This window comes from Drosophila mojavensis, unplaced genomic scaffold (assembly GCF_018153725.1).
Source record: "Drosophila mojavensis isolate 15081-1352.22 unplaced genomic scaffold, ASM1815372v1 contig_136, whole genome shotgun sequence".
Lineage (NCBI taxonomy): Eukaryota > Metazoa > Arthropoda > Insecta > Diptera > Drosophilidae > Drosophila > Drosophila mojavensis.
In genome coordinates this window covers 23,442,440-23,467,145 of record NW_025318667.1, presented here as the reverse complement: position 1 = coordinate 23,467,145, position 24,706 = coordinate 23,442,440, and the positions used below count along the sequence as shown (strand labels likewise).

At 39.8% G+C, this 24,706-nt stretch overlaps 1 protein-coding gene across 5 annotated transcripts in view; it reads right to left on the bottom strand.

The window, feature by feature from the left end:
* Nucleotides 1-22,718, bottom strand: part of LOC6584550 (insulin-like growth factor 2 mRNA-binding protein 1) — a 32,259-nt gene extending 9,541 nt beyond the window's left edge. Inside the window, exons 1-3 of one of the 5 annotated variants that reach the window (XM_044008515.1) lie at nt 22,460-22,718; nt 20,948-21,050; nt 9,991-10,886 (exon numbers count right to left, since the gene is read on the bottom strand). In XM_044008515.1, coding sequence (XP_043864450.1) covers nt 9,991-10,103 — 113 coding nt within the window. In that variant the 5' untranslated portion in view covers nt 10,104-10,886; nt 20,948-21,050; nt 22,460-22,718. Of the gene's footprint in view, nt 1-1,350; nt 1,424-9,990; nt 10,887-11,802; nt 12,041-12,835; nt 13,124-20,947; nt 21,051-22,459 lie in introns of those variants that run through there. The other 4 variants (XM_044008525.1, XM_044008522.1, XM_044008519.1 and 1 more) reach the window with 4 other exon arrangements.
* Between the last annotated feature and the right edge of the window lie 1,988 nt (nt 22,719-24,706).

Below are 24,706 nucleotides of genomic sequence, written 5' to 3'. Positions count from 1 at the left end.
GGTAGCCTCAGTTTCGCTCACTTCGTTAATCACACGCAGAATTTGTGCTACTGATATGATTATGATTTTATTTTGTGGCGGTTTTCGTTCTCGTTGTTGTTATAGTTGTTCATCTTTTAGCACTGCTGCTGCTGCTTGCCTACTTGCTTCGCTTTTTTTGTAGTCACGCGTATGGGCTTTGATTCGTTGCCTTGTGCTTTCAATTTGTGGACACATCAGCAGGAGGGAAGGAGGGGCAATAGAAATGGACTGCACAGCAACATGAGTCCAAACGCTGACTCACAAGAAGTTAATAAAAGAAGGCGAAACAAAATCAAATATATCGCAATATTGAGCGAATGGCACATGCTCACAATTTGCATGTGCACGTGCTAAATTATCGATACTTGCTGCCTATCGATAAACGTGAATATTTAAATTATGATTGCAGCGATATTTAAATCTTTTTTCAATTGGCAAACGCACTGATTTACACACATTCACACAAAAGTATGCATATGTCAGGCATGTCTAACTAATTAGCGGGTAGTGTGTAGAGCAATTAATACTGTTGCCGCTCGCACCTCTTCAAACAACTTGGAGCATGGACGCACGAGCGAAGAATGCCATTGTGCAGTGCTGTAAATTCGGGTCAGCCGAATGCGGCCGAAGTATAAGAGAGCTGAATTGCACTGCAAAAATAAAAACAAAACTGCAGGCAGATCAACAATGTTCATGCTCAATTTGCCTCTACTCTCATAAAACTGAGAGAGCCAAAGCCAGAGCCAGAGCCAGAGCAGAGCACAGATTCCGATTAATGACTACACAAGTCAGAGTCGAACAAAGTAGGTCAGTTTACTTGACTGTTGTTGGAGGTGTTTCTTTTGGGCTGGGTGCACCTAGTCAAAGAAAAGTTTCTTTATATCACTTTAATTGATTTTTAATATCATTCACTGTTTTATATAAGCGCGTTCATCAATAATAGCCGACGTCTAGCGATGCAATACTAAACTAAGAAGCGAACTGCAAAATGAGACGTTCGAATAGAGAAAAAAAAACCGTTACATACACAAACGCCGGCATGTCGTATACGTCATAACGGTAAAACATGTATATGTAGCCATTTTTGCCTGAGTCCGTCCCTTTTTTAACCGGGCATATTCATACTCTCAGACACATACACACAAACATGCGTGACGATTTGCATGGGCGAGGGCAAAAAGGAAAAAAGAATTTGAAGTCAATTTGCAAAAAAAAAAAAAATAAATAAAAGAAAAGCTACACAAACAACGAGGAAAAACGGCCAATTCTTTAGTTTTTTCGTTTCTTCCATTTTCTACTCTCTTTAAAGATCTAACTATCATCACTCACTTTTCACAGCTTGTTTCTATTTGTTGTTGCTGCTCTTCTATTATAAATATCACTAAAAGCTTTAAGCTAATTTCGAAGAACACAACGCAGCACAATTTTTTTTTTTTTTTTTTTTTTTGCGCCCACGACGACCAGCGACCAATGACTATTACAAAAAAAAAAAAAAAAAAAAGTAAAAACAACACGCAGACACTGGCACTAATAGCGGGCGTAAAATATTTTATAATTTTTGCTTCGCGTTGCCGAGCTGTTGTATATTTCTTCTTTTTTTTTTATATATTTTATTTTATATACGTATATATATATATATATATATATATATATTTGTTGTTGCTTGCCAACTACGTCGCGTATTTCCGAATAAGACGACCGCAAAATGCAAAGAGCATTTAACTACTGAAACTGAAACAGGCCCAGCAAAGAGCAAGGCGCACAACGGCGGCGAATTGATGGGACAGTAAAGCAAAATCGCAAGTGGCCGGGCGTTGGAGCACCGTTAAGAGAGACAGAGTGATTGAGTGAGTAAGTGTGAGAGAGGAAAGCAGCCCGTCGGTTACGCGGCTGCAAAGCGACAATAAACGCCAAAGTGGTCGCCGCTATTGCTCTTCTTGCGCTGCGTTGCTGTTGTTATTCTTACTTGGGATTTGCTGTTGTGTTGGCGAAGTGAAATGAAGTGAAGGCAAGGCGAGGCAACAACTCATGATTAGCGCGCAACACTTGCAAAAAAAGGGAAAACGACGAAAAGTAACAGCAGAGCAGCATTGAACACAAAAGTGGGAAAAATGCGAATATGTACATATGTATGTATGTGGTGCAGCCAGATATGAGCAACAGTTTATAGCGTTCACGTTCCATTTAACTTATGTTGTTACATAGTACATACATACATACATGTATATACAAAGTCAGACTTTAAATTCTATATTAATCAAAGTACTAAATTGGAGAAAAATAAATAAACAAATAAACTTAAGATCATATTATCCCTTCCCTTTGCATGATCAATTATGATTGGGCTCTTAGTGGCAATATTGACAGATTGACGACAACCCTGTTGCGCGACAAAAGCTTAACACACAGAACGCAGCAGCAGCAGTCTTTTGAAGCTCAATAGCTGGCGTCGGCGCTGGCGCGATGGTCTCACTCTTGTGCTCTCTTTCAATTGTTGCGCTTTTTCTCACATATACATAAACACATATTCATTTGATTTGATTGTGTGCATGCAAGTGCCATTTCGTTCTCTTGCTCTCCCTCATATTAAGTTTTGATTACGTATTTTTCTGGTTTTTCTCTGCACTGAAATGCAACAATTCAGTCCACGATTACGTCACGCATTCGCATTCGCAATGCATGCGTACCAATATTCGGACAATAGTGTGCGTGTGTGAGCGACTGTGCGTATGTGTATTTGCGCTCTGCTTTGTTTTGTGGCAGCCTGCACGCCTGCCTCATTTATTTGTTATTTCCGGTCAATTGTTGTTGTAGCTGCTGATGTTATGTTATGTACATTTTTGTTAACAGTGACGTCGCCGGCGTTGTTAGCGCCATTACTGACAACAGAGTTATGTACGAACATACGAACGTACATACATACATACATATGTATGTTTGACACATCCTCGTATACATACATGCACCTATGTATGTATGTCTGCATATACTTAGTTATGTTGACCGCAAAAGCGGGCAAAACTCCGCAACTAAGTAAATAAAAGAAAAACGGTAAAAACAGTTGTAAGCAGTTGGGCAGGCAACAACAGCTTAAGGTTAATAAAAAATTTCGACTTTATTTTGGTAGTTCAATGGCCTCAATAAACAGCAGCGGCAGCAAGAGTAGCGACAACGCTTACAGCCAACCAGCCGGCTGGCCGACCGCTGTTTAGCTTTTGATCGTATATTGCTGATAACGTGCAGCGCAGCAACAGCAGCTAACAGCACGCTGCGACGTCACCTAAAACAGGCAAGGAACAGAGCAGAGCAGAGCAGCACCACGGCGAGCTGAGTAGAGCAGAGCAGTGTGGAACAAAGTTAAACACGCGTGCTCTCAAAAGCTTCCCCGCCTAATATTTTAATAGATCAGTGCACATGTCTGCGTGTGCGTGTGTGTATTTCTCACTGTTATTGCCTTTGGCATTCAATGCAACGCTCTTGGCGCTCTTGCGCTCTCACCAACATTCACTGAGCGACTGTGCGTGTGTGTAAGTGAGAAGGCACATATGTACATATTCTCATGTCCGCTTTGCTGAGCTTTTAACAGTGTGCTAAAAGCTATTCAAATGGCAGCTGTCACCAAGATAAAAGCGGCAAGAACTCTTAGGCAAAAATGTAGAGTACCGGCAGAGGGAGGAGGAGGAGGAGCAGCAGGAAATATGGCAAATTGGTGAAGTGTGGCCCCAAGTGGCAATAATTCGGCAGGATACCAACCCTTTGCGGCGGCAGTGAAAGGCTTTCTTCCCTTATCAATTCCCTCGCAAGGACAATAACAATGGCCAGGCAACTGGCTCTACCTGCTCCTGTTTCTGTCCTGATGCAGTGCGTGTCGAATGCAAGGATCTGCGAAAAAGGGTTGCTGATCAACGCCGCGAATGCAGCTGCCGCTGCCGCTGTCGCTGCCAAGTGTGGAAAGTGAACGCCACTCAACCGGTGAAATAACGGTAGAAGAAAGTCAAAAGCCGAATTGTTCTCGAAAATGCAAAAAATATACATGTATGTATGTATATATGTATGTACATATAAAAATAAAAAGCCTTTGGAGGAATATTCGCGAGTTACAAGAATTTCGGGAGTTCTCTCTGCACGTGTCGCGCGACAGTTGGTCAACGAGCGCACCAAATACTACGAAGCTATAGGAGTGAGAGAGGGAACGATATTTGCATGTACATATGTTTATATATATGTACATACATACATAATTAACATTTACATATGGGTGTGAATACAGTTTGTAATCTTTAGACTGATGAACATTTAAAAATGTAAAAATGATAAGGATTTTAATCAAACGCTTACTACATACATATGTATGTATGTATATACACACGCAACCATATTTGTAAGCTGATTCTGCAACATCATAATGATGCTTGAATAAAAGTAGCCGACGTCGATGTTGATGACGACGTCGACGTCGACGTTGACGACGCCTTCGCCGTCGCCGCAGTGACAAGGTACAGAAACTCTCTCGCTTCCTTTTTGGTCTGCTCAGCTTCAGCTTGCGGTAGCCGCAACGGCAGCGGCAGCAGCAGCAGCATTCTTGAAAAACTAAGCCAGCAGTAACACGAATCTTGTCGTGTATGTGTGTGTGTTGTGTGTCGCTGAATTCTTGGAAATTTCTAATGAACACAAACACAAAAAGGAGCACACAAAAATGTAGTAGGGAACAAAAAAAAAAAAAACAGAAGAATTAAAATGGAAAAAAAAAACTACAGAGAAAAAACGAAACCGAAATAATGTGGATCAAACGCACGCTAAATGAGTACAAACAAGCGGAACGTGAGAAGAGCCATGAGAATCAAGTAAGGCACATATACAGACACACACACACACAAACATAGCTTGTGTATATGTATGAGGGCATGTGCGCCGACGCATGAGACGCCATGATATGCATAGAAGAGATTTCGCATTTAGTAGAGCAAAATTCAGGAAACAAATGCACGAATTAACGGAAAATGAAAATAGACCGAAAGAGCGAAGGCACAGGCAGACAGAGAGAGAGAGCGTAAAAGCGAAATCAGCGCCAGCAGCCTAGATGGCAATTTATGTTAGAGCCTTCAAGAATACATACACACACGCCTACATACATACGTACATGTGTGAGTGTGTGCACTTATTTATAACAGGCCACATTGAACTTGCCGCGCATTGTTGGCTATCTGGCCATTTTCCCGCCAAATTTAACCATGTGTTAATAATCATTAAATCTAGCCTAATTCGTGAAAAGAACCTTTTAATTAATTGTCATTGAAGTGATAGCTGAGCTTAAATGATATTTATTGAATAAACTATTTGCATTCTTCTTTTGCGGCTTTTTGAAGGCGCCTAAGCAGGACGCATTAGGGCAGGGCCAGGGTCATTATTAAATCTAAGCTTTGCTTTTGCATTTGCTTTACCTGACACACACTCACACATGAATACACTCACATACGGAGTCTACCTGAAATTTGTTTGTGGCCTGCTTCAATATTTGCATCCTGTTTCGAGCAAAAACTCGACGTCCTTCTACTCTTCCGCTGAGCAACAAGCGCACACACACACATGCGACAGCATATGGGACATACTCTTTGACCCCCGCCGCCCTCGCCATTGCCCCTTGACCCACACTGCATTGGCTCCTGTACTTGATTTCTCATTCAAAGGCGCATTTGATGGGGATTTGTATTTTGCTTTTTTACTTTTTGTTTTCTTCTATAAATGTTGATCAATGCGAAACGAGTTTGCCTTGAATAGAACGAGAGAGTGAGGGAGGCAGCGGGAGGGGATATGGGGGTGCTGCTGGAATGAAGAAAAGAGTAGCAGCAGCAGCTGCTGCTGCTGCCACACAAGGCGTATGCGTAATGGCCAAGGGATTCGAGTGTCAAAGACAAGGAGATGATTAAATCGAATCGAATGACAATCAAATCGAAGGTAATAAAGAAGCTAGCAGCAAGCGATCGCTGCGCTAGATTAGAGTGCAAAAGCAGTCCAAGGCACAAAAGATACAAAGATGCATAGATACAATGCCCACACACACACAGACACACATACACGCATATGTATGACAGCCAAAAAGGCAGCAGCTAAATGGGGTGAATGGCTGTGATTAGAAGTTTCGAGCCCACAGAACACAGCGCGATGCAAAAGGATGCGCACGCTGCCTGCCTCCTGCCTCCTCCTCGGTCCGCCACCCTCTTGACCACTCCCCGCTCGCTCACTCACTCACTCACTACAAATTGGCAAACGGCTCTCAGTTCTCCGTTCTCAGTTACTCACATATCTGCATCTCTATCGGCAATCTTCAAGTGAACAAACATTAGACGCAGAACGAGGGCAGCAGCCAAATCCTTGCGTATAATTAAAAAAAAAAAAAAAAAAAGAAGATTCCTTCAGGGTGAGGGGGAAGGCGAAAGAAATTCTTGGGTTGGGCTGTGAGAAACTTATTTCGCAAATGCGAACAGACCAAAGGAAATGAGGGAAAATGTCAGAGCCAAGAGCCAACAGCCAGGAGCAATGATAATGGCAACAAAACAAAACAAAGAGGGTACCAAATTATCTAAGGATCAACGCCAACTCAGGCGACGAAACCTGATTATAAGCATCCATATATATATATATTTATTTATTTATTTATAGATATATACAAATTATATATATACATACATATATATCTTTATATACATATGTACATATACATATATAGATCACATGGCAGGCAACCCCTTCACTTTATATACACAATATTTCGGCACATTTTCTAAGCAAACTCCTTGCGGAGCTGCTGCCCTTGCGGCATGTTTTCTTTGCCGGATTAAGCGGAAGGCTACAGAAAAAGATTTCAAGCTGCCTTTGTCTATGTCCATGTGTGTGTGCGCATGTGCATGTGTGTGTAGCTTTTGCTGTTTGCTTTGTGTTTCTATTATTAGAAATTAGTACCATTTTTTTTGCACATCTCTAAGCTAACTAGCAGCGATGTCGACGTTAAAGTCGACGCGAACGCCGACGTCAACGTTGACGCGCAGCTTAGCTCTTGTCGCAACAAGCAGCTTAACATGCGCTCAATATCGCGCATGCGTCAGCGCGTACGCTTAACACAGATACAAGAACAAGAACCAGAACATAAACACGACTACGAAAAGCTTTAAGCACAGCTCAATAAGCTTCGGCTTTGCAGCTGAAGTTGAAGCAATGATAGTCAAGTTCTAGTTCTAATTGTTGTTCTAGTAGCCAATGTATGGAATAGCCCAAGAGCTTTTGCATACACGTAGAAGCTTGTACGAGGAAATACATACATATATCGTAAAGCTTTGCTCAATGATTGCAGTCTGACATATGAGATTCAAGCCAGGTCTAAAAGCTTTGCTTGGCCAAACTTAATCATGATTAATGCTATAGAGCTTTTTAGGCTACTACTTAATTCAAATCAAATATGAAGTCGATTCTTAAATACATTGCGCTATAAAATCAGGATACATGTTGGTTCAACTTTAAAAGTAAGCCTTGGGTAGAGTTTTTAAAGCTGAAGTTGGCCCATTTTGTTTCAAAAACGAATACTTTTAGTCATGGCTAAGAAGATGGCTTGAATAAAATCAATGATGATACATGTAATAACGAAGATCGTTACATATAAAGTTAACTCTTAAAATCTTTGAGTTTGGGTATGAAACCCAAACGCGAAGGCTTCTAGCCATGGCTAAATAATATCAACTCATTATGATTCACCTTAAAATGGAAGCTAATCAAAGAGCTTTAAAAACGGATCGTTAAATAAGAATTAGGCTCTTAAAAGATTTGCTGCTCGTTAAATGTAAATAATACCCTTAAAAGCCTTAATTGGTTTAATAAGCCAACACTTTTAGCGATGTCTAAACAACATCGTATGATTGATCTTAAAAAGTAGGTTTATTATAGAGCATTTATAGCTTTATCTAATTATCATATACAAATATAAAAGAGTTCTTCAAGCGAGAATTGTATTGAAATGGATTTACATAGAAAGCTATTGAATTATATCCAGAGACATCAGGTCCTCAAAGGCAACAACAGGAATAATCGCAAAGCAATCAAGCGTAGAGATAGCCTTAGCTAGTGTTATTTCTGATTAGAAGCTAACAGCACGATCTCTGCAGTTACATATATTCTCTCGTTTTGATGATCTGCTACGATCATTTGATTGAACAAGCTGATCCAGTTTTTTTTTTTTTTTTTTTTTTGCATTTGTTAGAAATGTATCTAAAGCACTAATGCTGATCTGCTTAAAGGAGTTGTCGCTGCACGTGTAGCAGGACCTACAGCGATCGCATTCGGTGATCTGTGCGATCCTCGCTGCCGCTGACGCTGTCACACGCACCATGACAGTTGCCTGGGCTTGGCCGCGAGGGGTGTTGCCTGTTGGCTTGCCTCGCCTTGGCTTGGCTTACCTTGTTGCACAGGTAGATCCTTTTGCTAGTGACCCTATTCCTATTCCTATTCCTCTGCTCTGCTCTGATCTGATCTGGCTCAGTGTTTACTTACACCACTTGAGCTTAACGCGACGGCGCGGCCGGAAGCTGATGAGGGTCGAGAATTCGCTTGAGTTGGGTTTCTTATTTTCTACTTCTTTTTTTTCTCCTTGGGTTTTGGGCCTGAGAGCTTTTTTCTCTGCATTTTTTTTCCTTTTTTTTTTTGGGTGATATGCCCAATTTATCACAGGAAATTAGCTGCTATTTAGCAGCGTTGTAGATGCTCGAAAGGAGGGCCACAGGAAGCCTAAAAGGTAGGCGGCCAAATAGCTGCCGCAGCTAAAATCCTCCTCACACTCAGGCAGCAAGCGGGTGTGCCACACACACATACACACACATACTCATAGTGCGCGGCAGAGGCAAGTTTCATGTTATTTGGCGTGATAATTTGTGCAATTGTGGATTGCCGAGCAGCAACAAGAGGAGCTGCCCCCTCCCTCTGCCCCTGCCCCAGCCACGACCTCTTTCTAAGTCCAGGATCACTTTACTGGTTTGCTAGCTCAGCAATCGATGGACAGGGCTGCGCAGAGGGTGGGGTAAGTTTTAGGGTTTTTTTTTTTTTTTGCTTTTTGGGTTTAGGGTTACGGGTTAGGGGTTACAGCTGAGATAACATACGCCAGAGGAAGCGTGAGGCAAGGCGTAGTTAAAAGGATGTGGCGCCATTTTGAAAGAGTGTCATATATATGTTTGTGTATTTAGAGAGAAAGAGAGGGACAATGAGAGAGACAGCATGTGCATGTAATTATAATATATATTTTAATTGTATAGTATGTATTATACCATAATGTCAAAACATTATGGGATAACCAAAGCATTTTGTGCCCTAAATCTGATAGAAATCATCGACAAATCATAGAGAATATATTGAATGTATTTAAGAGTACAGTAAAGCCTTGCTTATTTGAAAAAACTGCAAGAGCTTCATGTAATATTTCAGACAGTTTAGTTAGGTATTACAATAACAGGCAAGCAGATAAAATTTAACAGACTAATAAGTTTTAATTCGTTTTAGGCAGGTCTTACTGCTTCACTGTAAGCAGATTAAATTTCCTTAAATATGTATAGGCAGTGAAAGAGAGAGAGAGAGAGAGAGATAGACAACGCTACAAAGGTTGACCACAAAAACTACATAGAGAATGCTAAGGACTCTACGGGAAAAGCTTATACACACAACTAACTATGCATGTAAAAGAGAAACAGAGACAGAGAGAAAGAGAAAGCACACATTGATGCAGAAGAAATGATGAACGATATATAATATAATTCATAAAGTTTTGGTATAGATAATGATTTAGATTGAGGTTTATTATTATTGCGTTGATTTGGGGTTGGAGGTAAAAGGTGGGGGTTAAAGGCGGGGGCGTGGACTGGGGGTCGGGCAGTTCCTTGTTTTTCATTTTTGTTTTCTTTTGAGTATTATGATAGAATTGGTTGTGATAAATACCTTGAGGTGCCAGCACCTTCCAATTGCTGCCGATCCAATGGCGGATCGAAGATTTGCTCGCGATCCTCTTTTGATAATTCCAAATCGGCGAATTGATCCAGTTCGGAAGCCATCTTTAAAAAAACAACTGTACCTACTGCTTCTGCTGCTTGAATTTGAGTCGCGTTTGCTGCTGCGCTTGTTCTTCTTGTTGTTGTGTTTAGTTTTTCCTTGTAGCTTGCTTTGATGGGATCTGGATCGGGGCTACTTTGCGCAGGATAATTCTTGAGAGCACGTTTTTATATATATATATGAATATATATATATCAATATAGGATAGATAATGGCAATTGTGTTCGTTTGGTTGTTATTATTATTATTTTTTTTTTTTTTCGTTGATCTGACAACTCTTTGGCGAAAAACAAGTCACGTTTCGCCTTTCGAAAAACACTGAGGAATTTTGGATTTAGTATAATTTGTATTTGATCTAGAGAGTTTTGAGTTCCGTTTAAAGTTTTCGCAGCTCGAATTTAGGTCGTGGAATGCTTCAAAAGGACGTTTCGCTATTTGAATTTTGGCGCTTAGGTTTTGCATTGACTCATGTCCTTGTGTCGGTTTCTGTTCTCTTTTGTTTCGTCGCTTAAAGGTTTTTTTCGCTTCTGGTTTCGAAACCTAACAGAAATTTTGTTGGACTTTTCTAATTCTTTTTTAACAGTTGTTTTAATTTGATAATTATTATTGTTGCTGTTGCATTGCTTGGTTTTATTATTCCCGCGCTTGATTTGATATATTTGTATTGTTCTTTATTTTATTTCGGTTTTGATGTCTTTTTTAAAAGTGAATTTTGAAGAAAAACTTTTTGTTGTCGTCCGAAATCAAGAAAAGAAACTGTGTGATTGGCCGAATTAGGTGAAAACCTGAAACGTAGGAAGAAATTTAAAAATGAATTAAAAATGCGATTTTCTTTAGAAAATATCCCTAACCAATCAAATAGCTAACTAAAAGCTTTGCTCTTTTATGTTAAAAGCTCATTTGACATACAGATTCGAGAGCGTGCATGTGTGATCAGAGCATATAAAATGGCAGAAAAATTGGCTAGGCCATGCATACTCAGTCATACAATGCAGGCGAATGCGATAGCAATATGAAAAGATGCAGAATAAAAAGACACAAACAATGGTAGCTACGTGAAAGCTCAATCTTGAGCCACCCCCTACATTGGTGTGTGAGTGAGAGAGAGAGTATGCGCGCAACAGCTGTTACAACGATCAGAGACCGGCCGGCCGGTAAGCAACACGTTGCAACACATGTTGCTGGCTTACCAACCAGCGAGCGAGTGAGAGAGAGAGCAAGCGACCTGCAAAGCTTTTGCCATTGCTTTTATCATTAGCCAGCAGCAGCAGCAGACGCCATTGAGTGGGCGCACGCTGAGCGTTAGCCGCACTACCATTAAAAGAGATTTACGCGTGAAATACTAAGAGAGAAAGCTTTGCATCTGCTGTCGACGCTGTCGTTGTCGTCGCCGTCGTCGTCATGTTGACTTTGATCTTGGCCTGTGTGTGTGCGTTGGTGTCTCTTTTTTGGCAATTGTTTTTGTTGTTGGCATTTTTTTGTTTGTGTGGTGAATAAGTAGGCAAAACGCAAAAATCACGAAAGCAACACAAAAAAAAAAAAAAACAATTTATTTCACGCAAAAAAATATACATACATATATACGAAAAGACAAAATAGAACAGCCCAAAAATGGCAAAAATAATTATTATGCTATTTTGTGTGTTTGTTGTAAATACGCTTTCGACTTATGTATTTATTTATTTATTATTAATTGCTTACTTCGCCGATTGCAATTGTAGTTGATTCTGTTGTTTTTGTTGCTGCCGCTGTTTGTTGTAATTTATTTCCTTTTCTTTTTTTGCTCAGATGATGTCAGAGCGTGTTTAAAAAAACTTTTTTGTGTTTGTTATTTCTGCTTTGACTTTGTATTTTGCATTTGTTTTTTTGACTTTGCAGCGAGCGTCTTCTGAATTATACATGCGGTTTTTTTTGTTTTTGTCGGTTTGTTAAAATTATGTAAAAATTAATATAACGAGATATTTCAATTTTGCATGCAATTGTTTGTCACTGAATCAATAAAAAAAAAAAAAATAATAAATAAATTAAAAAAAAAATTAGCAGTTAAAACTGGAAAAGGCAAAACACAGTTTAAATTAGTTGGTTTTTCTTTTCTTTTTTTTTTTTTTTTTTTTTTTTTAGATTTGTAAAGGAAAAGGTACACTAACACGCACACACAAAGCTGCGGGCGGCAAATACGCGCACGCACTCACACATATGCAAGCACATACACACACGCACACATAAACAAACAACAAAAAATATGCCACGAAAAGCAGCAGCAGCAGCAACGGTAACGGCAGCAACGACATCAAAAAAGCAAAAGCTGCTGCTGCCCCGCCCTCTCTCTGCTTGCCCACTATGCTGCGCCCAGCGACGACTATCCCCGCTGTCCCCCGCCAACGCGACAACTACTTTACTTTTGCTTCTTCTTCTTCTTCTTCTGTTGTTGCTAATTATAAAACGTAACAGAAATAAGTACAAGTTTAACGGTAATCATCTTTCCTTTACTTTCTTGTCCAAGTTGTTGGCAAATTTGTAAAATAACATTGCAGCGCTCAAGCATTGGTATGTGCGTACATACGTATGTGTGTGTGCGTGTGTGTGTTATTGGCTTTGAATGATTTTTGCTTTTCCACCTTTTTAATGTTCGGTTGTGTGGGACCTCGTTTGATTTGAACGTTTTGTGCGCGCTCTTTATTTTATTTCATTTCATTTTTTTCTTTTATGTTCTTCTTTTTTTGCTTTTGCTTACGTTTAGGAACGAACGAACGAGTGTAGAAGCAGCAACAGCAGATCAAGATCACTTTGCGGTTTCTCGAAAATTGAAAATAAAACTATTTACGAACAAACACAACAGAGGAAAAAAAAACAATGAACGACGGCGGCGGCAACGACGGACACGTTAATGCATATTTCAACTTTTATTTGCGTTTCGTTTTTTCTTTTTGTTTTTTATGCTTTGCCTAAATGCCGAAAATATTTTTGCCAATAATGCTTTTTGACGACCTTCTTTCTGCTGCGACGTTCCAAATACAAATGACGGAAAGGAATTGTGCTTCCAAAATGACTAAAATGACCGAACGACAACGACGTGAATGCTTCATTCTGGTGGCGGTCGACGCTGCCGTCGCTAGCGACAGAGGCAGAGGCAGCAGCAGCAACAGCAGCGGCACCACCAGCAGAAGAAGAGCACAATAAGCGTGAGAGGGAATGCGATAGAGTAAAAACGGACTCAACAACGCCAGCTAGCGCTGCCTAACAGAGCATTGAGTGCGTAAAATTTATCACTTAACAGTTCCACTCAAGTATATTTCGGCCGCCAACGCTCTGCCGCTGCCTTACCCGAAATTCCTATGCTCAATTCTCACACACACAAGCACAGCTACACACGCTGTGCCAGCCGCAGTGGCAGCGACAGAAGCAGCAGCAGTAGCGACAGTGAAAACGACAGCATCGACCGCGACCGCATTCAAGCGAAAGACAACACAACAACGCTCACTAGTATTTGCTCTCATATGTGTGCCTGAGTATGCGAGTGAGTGTGAGTGTGTTGTGTGCTTTTGCCGAAATTTAATGAGAGTGAGTCGAAAAAGAGAACGAGCAGCAACGCCAAATTTAGCAAACCGAGTGACTTTAGTTTTGGGACTAAATACAGAAATCTCAAGCTCAAAATTTTAACTCAAATTTGACACAAAGCTAAAACAATTCGCAGAACCAAAATACCCAAATTAATAATTTATGTAATGATGTGATTGAATTGAGTTAAATAAAATAAATAGCATTTGGCAAGAAGATTTCATTTCTGGTTGAGCTTCAGAGACACTCAAACCATGGGACTCAGACATCGAGTCGACTAAAGACTTGAAGCTGTGACGGTGAGTCGGGACTCGGTCTCCGACTCGGAGTCGAGATACGGAGCCGATTTGCGACTCAAAAACGGGGCGCGCAGCCTGGAACTGGAAACGGGAGCTTTGACCACGTATTGGGAATATAGCATGTGTGACTGTATGTGTGTGTGTGTGTGTGTGAGCAGATGCTAGGATTATGTAGCGCTACGTCGCTGTCGACGTTGGCGTTGCCAAAAAATTTAATGCGGCGACGTCGTCGTCGACGACAACGGCATCGGCAGCGGCATCGGCAACAGCAACAGCAACAGAAACGGCGACGGCGACGATGGCGGCGCTTAAGCTCTAAAAAGAAAAAGGAAGCAGCAAAGGAAGTGAACTGTGAGCACTGTGTTTCGAGCTGTTAGCACCGAAGGCAAATTGAACCTCATATATGTATGTATTTATGTATGTGTACATATGTATGTCTATACATGCAGACGTATGTATTTTGGAATGTGCGAATAAAAAATAGAATACATATGTATGTTGACAACGAATGTGCTCGACCCACACATACCCATTAAGAGCGTACATTGACAGATTCAATAGATTTTCATTTCCAGTCTATTGCTCTTAGCATATAGACCCGCTCAAACTGCACAACAACAGGGTATTCAACAGCTGAAACTCGTGTGCGATTGCCAACAAATATAATAAAACAACAAAGCTATGCAAGAGGATAGCGCTGCAGCTAAAAAGAAACAACTTTCAAGATTGTATCTAAACACACACACACACACACGCACACCCAGCCAGATATATATATATATATATATATATATATATATATATATAGACAAATATGTGATGCATACATACACACGTGCATACAATACACACATATTAAGTAATTGATGAGTTATTGAATTCGTTTGCCACATAGCAAAGTAAAGGAACAGGAATAAGAATGAGTATATAGTACATATACAAATACAGATATATGTGATAAATGTTTGTACACATAAATAATATATGAGACTATTAAAAAATTAAAAATGTTTAATACATGACTTAATATCAGAATATAATTATCTATGTAAATGTATTTAAGACTTTTACAAAATACCATTTAGAGGCCTAACAGTTGTTCCAATCAAATAAATATTTATTACTTTCATAAAAATGCCTTTTATATGATATATATATATATGTGTGTGTTCTTTTACTAAACATTTCTATATGCATTTAAAACAGTTTAATTTTAATTTTAATTTTTTCAAATGCTTTTATTAATATTTAATACTTATTTTTTTGTTACCTACGAAAATGGTATATATGTATGTATGTATGAAATTTTAAAATTAATTTAATATTTGAAATATTATATAAATATTATTATTTAATATATTTTTGCATATTTTAATTTACTAGTATTTTTATTAATAATTTATTGTGTGCGTGAATTTTTATGTATTGATTGAATGCATTACATTAATTAAATTAGGTTTCAGATTTTAGTTTTGCTTAGAGACTAAAATAAATTATTATTATTATTCTGGCAGTTCTTTAACTTTGGCTGCTTCTTCGTACTAAAAAATTAAATTTCTAACTTGCTTAAATAACAATTAAATTTGTAGTCTATAATGATTTAATTGAAAAGGATATAAATACTAGCAATAAATTTGTTAAGGTTTCCAAGGCAATAGTTGAATATTAATTAAATGAAACTATATATGTATGCATGTATATATGTATAATTTAGTGCATGTATGTATATATTAATGTATGTATCTATTATAATTTATAAATAAATCATATTTGAGAGTCGCTCAAGAAGTAGATTACAAGAAATCGGAATGGCGTTCAAACGCCCATGGAGGCGTGGCACTAAATAAAGCATTCGGGTTATCTTGAAATTGGAAATTATTGCTGCAGCAGTAACTAATAAATGTGAGAATATGAGGAACAAGGATAATATGATAAGAGCAAGAGGAGGACTCGGCAGATATTAGCTGCAGACGAGAGGCATTGGCTCCACTCGAAAGGCACTTGCCATGGGCCACAAAGAGCACTTGTTGCACATGCAGCTGCACTTGGCAACGTTGGTCTCTCTCACTTGCTGTCTCACTCGCACTCTTGGGCTGCAGCAGGGGTAGCCAAGTGACAGCAAAGCACGCGTCACAATCAAAACAAAATCAGCGAGAAGCAGGAGCAGGAGCAGGAGCAGCAGCAGGAGCAGGATGAGGCAGTATAAGAAGTGTAGAAGAGGAAGGCAGAGAGGGGTAGCGCGGGGCAGCGAGGGATGCGGGGCCTCTTCGTTCGGTTTTTTTTTCTCTCCTTTTACTTCTTTTTGCATTGCAATTGCAGTTGTTGAAGGTGACATTAATTGACGTTTAATGAGCACAAGCGACAAACGAGGGGTGGCAATTGCATGTCAAAGAAACGAACAGAGACAGACAGACACACGGAGAGAGAGAGAGAGAGAGAGAGAGAAAGACACTGATAATGAGAGAGAGAGAGTGAGAGTGAGCTAGTGCGAGTGCGAGTGAGAGCAGGCGTGAAGCCAATTAAAGTTGAAAGCTTTTCATGCCTTTTTATTTGCCAATATTTCAAGACACACACCAAAAAAGTGCATCCTCTCGCTCTCTATGTGTGTGTGTGTGTGTGTGTGTGTGCGTGTGGATGATACAAAAGGCATCATGCCCGGGGGTTAAAGGTTATATGTAGAAAAAGGGGGTTGCTGCACAATGGCCTGCATATTGAGCACACAATCCCTGCACGCTGCAGCCTCTGAGCAGGGGTTCGACGTTGGCTGCAGAGGGTGCGCCGGCCGCTTCAGTGGGCGTGCAATTTGCATTGGCTATGCAACCGGCAAAAGGGCAAGGAGTTGCATGGGGAGTGGGAGGGGCAGGGGATGTGGTGCTGAGGTTAGCAATCGGGCGTCGTCAGTCGGCGAATGATAGACGAACGCGACTCGTTTAGTGGCTTGATTTCAAGTTGCAACAGTCGCCGCAGCTGCACACATACATCTGTGTGTGAGTGTGCGCTTGTGTGGGTGCGTGTGTTTGCGTGTATCTGTGTGTGCTTGTGGCTGCCTGCACAACAAGTGCAACACAAAAATGGCGCGCGCAGCAACTGCAGCAGCAACCCTGCAAAGTATGCAATAAAAAGCGAATGCGTACTGTGTGCATGTGTGTGTGTGTGTGTGTGAGTATGTATGTGTGCAGAAGAGCGAGAGCCAGACATAGGCCTGACAAATGGCAACGCTTATATTTTTGTATGTCAGCATGTGCGTGCTCTCTATGTGGGCATTGCAATGCGAAGTGCAAGCAGGCAAGTTTGTGTGCACGTGTGTGTGTGGGTGTGTGAAGGCGGGCAAAGCGAAGCTTCGGGCAGCAGATCAGCGCAACGACTAACGAAGAGTCAAATAATTGAGCGAATGGCAAAGCGCAGAGCTGTCATTGTGTGTGTGTGTGTGTGTGTGTGTGTGTGAGTGTAAATTCAAATGCAATCGACTATAGGCATGCATAAATACATATGTACATACATATAGATGTATATATATATACGTGTCAAACCTAACAGAGCTTTTGCACTAAAACAGCTGTTAGCTAGAACGAGAGAGAGAGAGAGAGAGACCCACACAACAGCAGCAGGAGAGTGGAAAAGTGAGAGCTTGTGTGAGTGCGGGCGAAGTGTGAAAAGGTGTGTGAAGCAAATGACAGCGTAGGCTGAGCGAATAAATATGTGTATGTGTGTATGCATGTGTATGCATGCGCTTGTGCGTGCATTTCTTTGGCTGCAGCAAAATGGCGAATGCTGAAAATGTTAAGTGTGGCGCTTGAAAGCATAAGCAATTGATCAAAGCAAAGCAACAAGGCATATGGAAAGAAATGGAGAAAAAAAAAGGAGAAAGAGAGAGAGAGAGAGAGAGAGAGAGAGGTGATGGCGTGTGAACAGTTAACAGTTGCTATGTCCTGCAGCCTTGACACTGACAGCGAGAAGCAGCACAGATAGCTGACAAAAAAAGTAAAATAAATAAAAAATAAAAACCAGCAGACAAAGGCAAAAAAAAAAAAAAAAAAAAGCAAGAAACGTTTGCATCTATTGTGCGTAGCGTGTGAAGCAATGCCAGAGCGAAAGACCAGCAACAGGATGAAAGGGGCCAGGACGAGCGCCGGCACAAGCTGTAGAAAACAGGACATTAAACAATTATACAAGCCAGCCAAAAAAGTACAGACAGCAAACACACACACGCACACACATACACAGAGAGACGAGTAATTCAATAAGCTAAAACGGGCCAAGGGGCGGTGCGGGGGGAGCATAGCAGATAGAACTAGTCTGTACAGGATTATATAACTAGTTCACAAGTAAGCTAGACAGATATATAGAGTGAGCGAGAAAGAGAGAGAGAGAGAGAGAGAGAGAGAGAGAGAGAGAGAGAGAGGAGGTAAAACGAGCGAGCGAGCAGAAGCTGTTGCTGCTGCTCAAGCTTATTAGAAGGACGCGAAAGCGAACGCGCCAGGCTCAAGGACAGCCGCCTGAAAGGAAGCGGCGCGCGCGCCCTTGCTCCTATAGAATTGCTGCTGGCTTGCGGTACAGTTACGCCGTCCAGCTGGCGGACAGCGCAAAGAAAAAGCTTTCGCTGATCCTATTAGTGGACATAGTGGAGCATGACTCTCTAAGTACGTCTGTGTCTGTGTGTGTGTGTGTGTGTGTGTGTGTGTGTGTGTGTGTGTGTGTGTGTGTGTGTGTGTGTGTGTGTGTGTGTGTGTGTGTGTGTGTGTGTGTGTGTGTGTGTGTGTGTGTGTGTGTGTGTGTGTGTGTGTGTGTGTGTGTGTGTGTGTGTGTGTGTGTGTGTGTGTGTGTGTGTGTGATTGGTCACACGGGCAGCGCGCGTTTTCCACGTCTGTGGAATGTGCGCCCCAAGGAAATACGAATCTAATTTTGTGCAGTATCCCATCCCCCCCCTCACTCTCACATACTCTCTCTCTCTCTCTCTCTTGCGCTCTGCAGCATTCGCTCGTGTGCGGCTATTGAACTTTTAAATTGTTTTGAAAACATTTCGCGCTGCTCTCCATGCAGAGGAAGCACACACACACACACACACACAACATCCATATCCACACAACTTGAAAATGCATTAAATTTAGACACAGCTATGCGGATTACACAAGCGAGATCCAAGCGAGAAATGTGTGTGGAGAGTGGAGGAACAGAGAGGCAGGGGATGGGGTGTCTTGGGGCAAACACCAGACAGCTTCAGATTCATTCATGCCACGCGCCGTCGACCTACTCGGCATTTAAAATAGAAACAATTCCCGAATGCAACGAATGCCCCAGAATAACAGCAGCAGCAACAGCAGCAACAGCAGCAACAGCAACAACAACAATAACAACGACAACAACAGCAGCAGCAGCAGCAACAGACAGCAACTCTATGCCACACAAAGTTGCCACAGTTTATTGCTGCATCTGTTACATAAAACAAACTTCGGACAGTGCTCAGAATGTGCGCCCAAATTGAGCTCATCAGGAGATTATTGAGCAGGAAAAGCTGAACAGAGCAACTCAATGAAGGGCTATGGACGAAGAAGGCATATACACACGTATATATGTATGTATAAGTGTGAGTAATATAGAGAGATTCTGCAATGGCTCTTAAGACTCTTATGGAACTTAACTACAAAGAAATAGTTCTGCTCGCTTTAGTTAGTCTTTACTGTATTTATGACAGCCCTAGTACATTTTATATCTCCATGAAAAATAAACATCTCTCTCTCCCTATCACTCTCCTTCTCTATGAGTGCCTCTCTTTAATTTCATTTATATATCAGAGCTTGACAATAATTTACTTTCGACTTAACACTAGATTAAAGTCTAGCTAAAGCGAAATTTTAAATATAGCACATTATCGTATTTCAATGGATATTTATTATAATCTCTTACGGATATACGCTTAAGGGACCGTCGTCCTAACCGAATTCTACTGTATATAGAGTTGTGCTAAGGAAAATAGTAGTATTGCTTTAGATAAAGCAAACTAAATGAAAATATAGTAGAATCCGGTTGTAACTAAATTCAGGGAACCGGAAGACGCCATAAGTTTTTCTGGAATTTTCGTACGGACGCTCTAAGCAGAGTCATTATAACCGGATTCTATGGTAATTAATCTTTCATATAAGATATATAAATATATATATGTAGTTTTTGGTTCTATAAGCACCATTGAATGAGTAATGAAATCATATATCATATACATTATCTAAGCACAATGAACGATAATATATGAAGATATGCTATGAAGTTGTCTCCGGGATTATGGAAATAGTAGTAGCTACAGTTACTACTATCCCATACTACCCCCCATAGTAGTAGCTTCAACTACTACTATTTCCATGAACAAGGGCATAAACTAGTTGGGATTAGTTTAATTTTATATACTTTACTCTGCTTAAGTTATATATCTGTATATGTGATATACTATATGCATCAACTAAAATTTTTTGGAACAACTAAATCACCTTCACTTTTTTCTAAAGCCACTAATATTCGAATATTCACAAGTTTATAATGCAAAAAATTTTAAATTGCAATTATCCTCAAGCTGCTCTCAATATATTGCGATTAAATTATGTTGAGCAATATCTTTATGAACACAGCGGTATAGAATATGATGGAATATGATTTATAACTAACTCTAAAGACTTTGGTTTACCTTTGCGAATATATCGATATCTAAGAGAGTTTAAACTATTTCAAAATGTTTTTCATTTACATATACATATATCTATATTAATATATACATATATGTGAATGTCTATATATATATCTATATTTATCGATCTATCTCTGTATCTATTTATTTAATTTAATGCATACTTTGCTTGAAGCTTTGATTGATATACATTCGTTTCCTTATCAGCTCTACATACATATATGATATGATTATGAAATGATGATCATAATGATGTACATATGTACATGTGATGTACATACGATACATATTTATATTTGGCATTGCATCTACTTACCGATTACTGTTAACTGACTGATTGAGCGACTGCTTGGCCTGCCTGATTGATGGCGATTGATGCTGATTGCTGTTGCTGCTGCCGACTGTTTGGCGTCTATTGGCTGTTCCGAAAAGAAAACAATATATAAATAAATAGATCGCTATGCGGCCAGTGACAACAAATGTTTGTTGCACAGTTTTCCAGTCTTCCAATTGCCAGTTTCCAAATTCCAATGGCGTGCGTTTTCTGTGGCCTAACGGTACTGTGATATATACATATACATACGTATAACTATATATCTCTGCCTGAACTGTCTGTCTGATCTGTCTGTCTGTCTCTCTGTCGCCGTGTCTTTGGCAAAACTTCCTCTTCTATAACATTGGCTCGCTCGCTCGCTGCTGCTGCGACTGCTGATTTTTTTTTTCTTTTCACTGATGCTTTGATTAGGTATTCTTTGTTTTTTTTTTTTTTTTTTTTTTTTTTTTTTTTTCGTTTCTTGTAACTCTTCTTCTGATTTGAAATTGGGGTCCCACTTGCGATTTTGATGTTGGCTGATCAGTGTCTAATAGTCGTCTAATGGACTTGATCGAAAGGAAAGATAGATAAGATCAGGTACCTCTATCTGCATACATATACAAAACATATATTTATATGTATATGTATATATGTATTGTATTGTCTAAATGAATGGGAAATGTAAAGAGATATATCAAATATATATATAATTATAAATTATAAATATATAAATACATTAAAATATATAAAAAGAAATATATATAAATTTCTACAAATATATATATTTATATATTTTAATATATCTATCTATAGGTGTATAAAATTGAATTGGATTAATGGATGGCTTTTAATTACTTTTTGGATTTTTATTTTGGATAATTTTTGTTGTTGAGGGTGAAAAATTGAAACTGACGAGTGAAAATGAATTGATGAAATGTTCTGGGAAAACTTCAAAATTTAACAGCTCAACAAATGCTATCTAAGTTTCTCTTACAAAATAGAATCCAATCCAATCTACCCCTCCGTCCACCCACTTCCTACGCTATCATGCTACCGGGCCAGTGTTGCAAAGCGGCGCGGCACCAAATCTTTAATTTGATTGATTTTATGCGAAAACAAAATAACGAAAGGAAAACAACAAGAATTTGGATATGTTCGTGTTGTTGTTGTTGTTGTATTTGTTGGTAAAGGGAAGCTTATTGATTTTTGCGTAGGTGACAAAGAAGACGGCGGACAGAATCAGCAGCGCTAGGAGCAGGAGGCAGGAGCCAGAAGGCTGAGGCAACATGAGAGAGCGAGAGCGCGAGAGAATGAGAAAAAGAGAGATAGAGATAGAGAGAGAGAGAGAGAGAGAGAGAGAGAGAGAGTGGCTGTTTGTTAGGCTGTTAGGTGTGAGCGAGACAGCAGTCGATGCGTGCGAGTGCGTAAGACGCCGACGGCATCGGCAACGGCAACGGCAGCGGCTGCGTCGCCGTCGACGTCGCTGCTAAAGAAAACTGGAAAATTCTTGCTTACAATTACAAATTATCAATTGTTTTAAATTGATTACGGTTATTCGGATTGCGTTAGCGTGCGTATTATCGCTATCGGCATTGATATCGATATCAATATCGTTATCGCTTTTGCTTCACTTTTGCACTCTTCCAACAGACAAAAAAAATGAAGAAGAACAACGACGACAACCACGGCGGCAACGGCGACGGCGACGGCGAAAAATAAATTTTGTTATGTATTTTCTTGATTATTTCTTGCTTTCTTGCTTGCTTGCTAGTTGACTATTTCGCTTTGCTTTGCTTTCTTTCTTTATTTGTTTTCTTGGGTTTTGGCTTGGTTTCGGTTTTCGGTTTCGAGAGCTGAGAGTCGAACGAACGAACGAACGCGCGGCACGGCGACGAGTAAACTGCCAACGACGCCAAAGCGTTTCAATGAAAATGTCTGTGGAAAATCCACGCAGTCGCAGCAGCAGCAGCAGCAGCAGCAGCAGCAGCAGCAGCAGCAGCAGCAGCAGCAGCAGCAGCAAAGGCAGCAGCAGCAGCCGAGCAGCTGTCGCTGGCTGCGAAGTCACCGTCGCATTTTTCCTATCCACAAACAGTGAAAGTTGTGCGTGAGCTGTTCTTCTTCTTCTTCTTATTCTACTACTTCTTCTGCTTGTTGTTCTTGTTGTCGTTGCGGCGGCGTCAAATCAAAATGGCCGACATGTATGTAACGGTGCCTGTGCGTGAGCGTTTTGCGTGCGTATATGCATGGATGTGTGCGTGTGTGTGTGTGTGTGTGTGTATGCGTACGCTCAGTCGTTTCAGTGTGTGCGTGTAAGCGGGCGTCTATCCACTCGTTTATCCGTCCGTTCGCCCATCCGTCCATCCGTTTACAAAGTCGGCTGCTCGACGGCGTCCGTGTCGAGTCGCTGAGCAGGCGTTGCTCTCGCTTGTTGTCATTGCCTTTGCCTTTGCCTATGCCTTTGCATTTGCTGTTGTTGCTGTTATTGTTGCTATCAGCTTAGGCTACAGTGCCTAGCAGCAGTTGAGAGTCGTATGATAGCAAGATGTTGCAATCAGTTGAAGATGCCATTAAATTTTGTGTGCAAATTTTTAATGATTTTTGATATTTAGAGATATACGAAAATATGTGAAAATAATTTGAAATTTATTTACTATTATTTATTATTTATTTTATTAAATTAGTGGCACATTCAAAAAATAGACCATAAAATATAAATTAAATCTTTTTATAAATAATTAATATTTAATATTTAATAATTATTATCATAATAATTAATTAATAAATATTGAAACTTAAAAATAGAGAGAAAAAAAAAATAATATAAATAAAATAAAATAAATAATTTGAAATTTATTTACTATTATTTGTTATTTATTTTATTAAATTAGTGGCCCATTCAAAAAATAGATCATAAAATATAAATTAAATCTTTTTATAAATAATTAATATTTAATATTTAATAATTATTATCATAATAATTAATTAATAAATATTGAAACTTAAAAATAGAGAAAAACAAAAATTTAAAATAATAATAATATAAATCTATATATATGTATGTATGTATATATTGCATATTTTCAATTATCTATAAATATTATTATAACAATACTATATTATAATACTTTTAATTTAATATTCGATTTATTTATTTTTTTTTTGATATGTAGTTTTTCTCTTGAAAAATTAAATTAAATAAAATAAATTGCATTTTAATTTATTTAAATTTTATTAAAGTATTCAATGTACATAGAATTATGGCAGCCACCGTAGCAGTTCTGTTGACCTGTGCTCCTCCATTGAAAATAAAAATAAATAAAAAACATAGAGAAGAAATTAAAACACCGCCGCCAATGTTCCAAACGGATAACCGAATATTTTCCATGTGAATTGGCTTCGCATTTGTGGGCTGTGACGCCAGCGGCGCTGTTGGCGCTGACGCCGGCGTTGACATTGACGTCGCTGTCGCTGAGAGCGAGCGGGAGCGGCACACACATACATACATACACAGAGGGTGAGAGCGAGTTTTCTTGTCGTGTTTGTCGTGAAAATCCAAAAACGAAAAACCAGGAATAGGAGCCACAAAGAAGAAGAGAAATAAAAACACACACGGAAAATAAAAGGAAAAGCAACGCGTGGAAAACGAAAACGCCAGGATAGCCCTTGTTGGCCACAAGGGTGGCAAAGGCAGACATAGCCGCTGTCGCTGCCGCCGTTGCCGTTGCCGTCGCCGTCGCCGTCGGCGTCGCAGTCGCAGTCGTT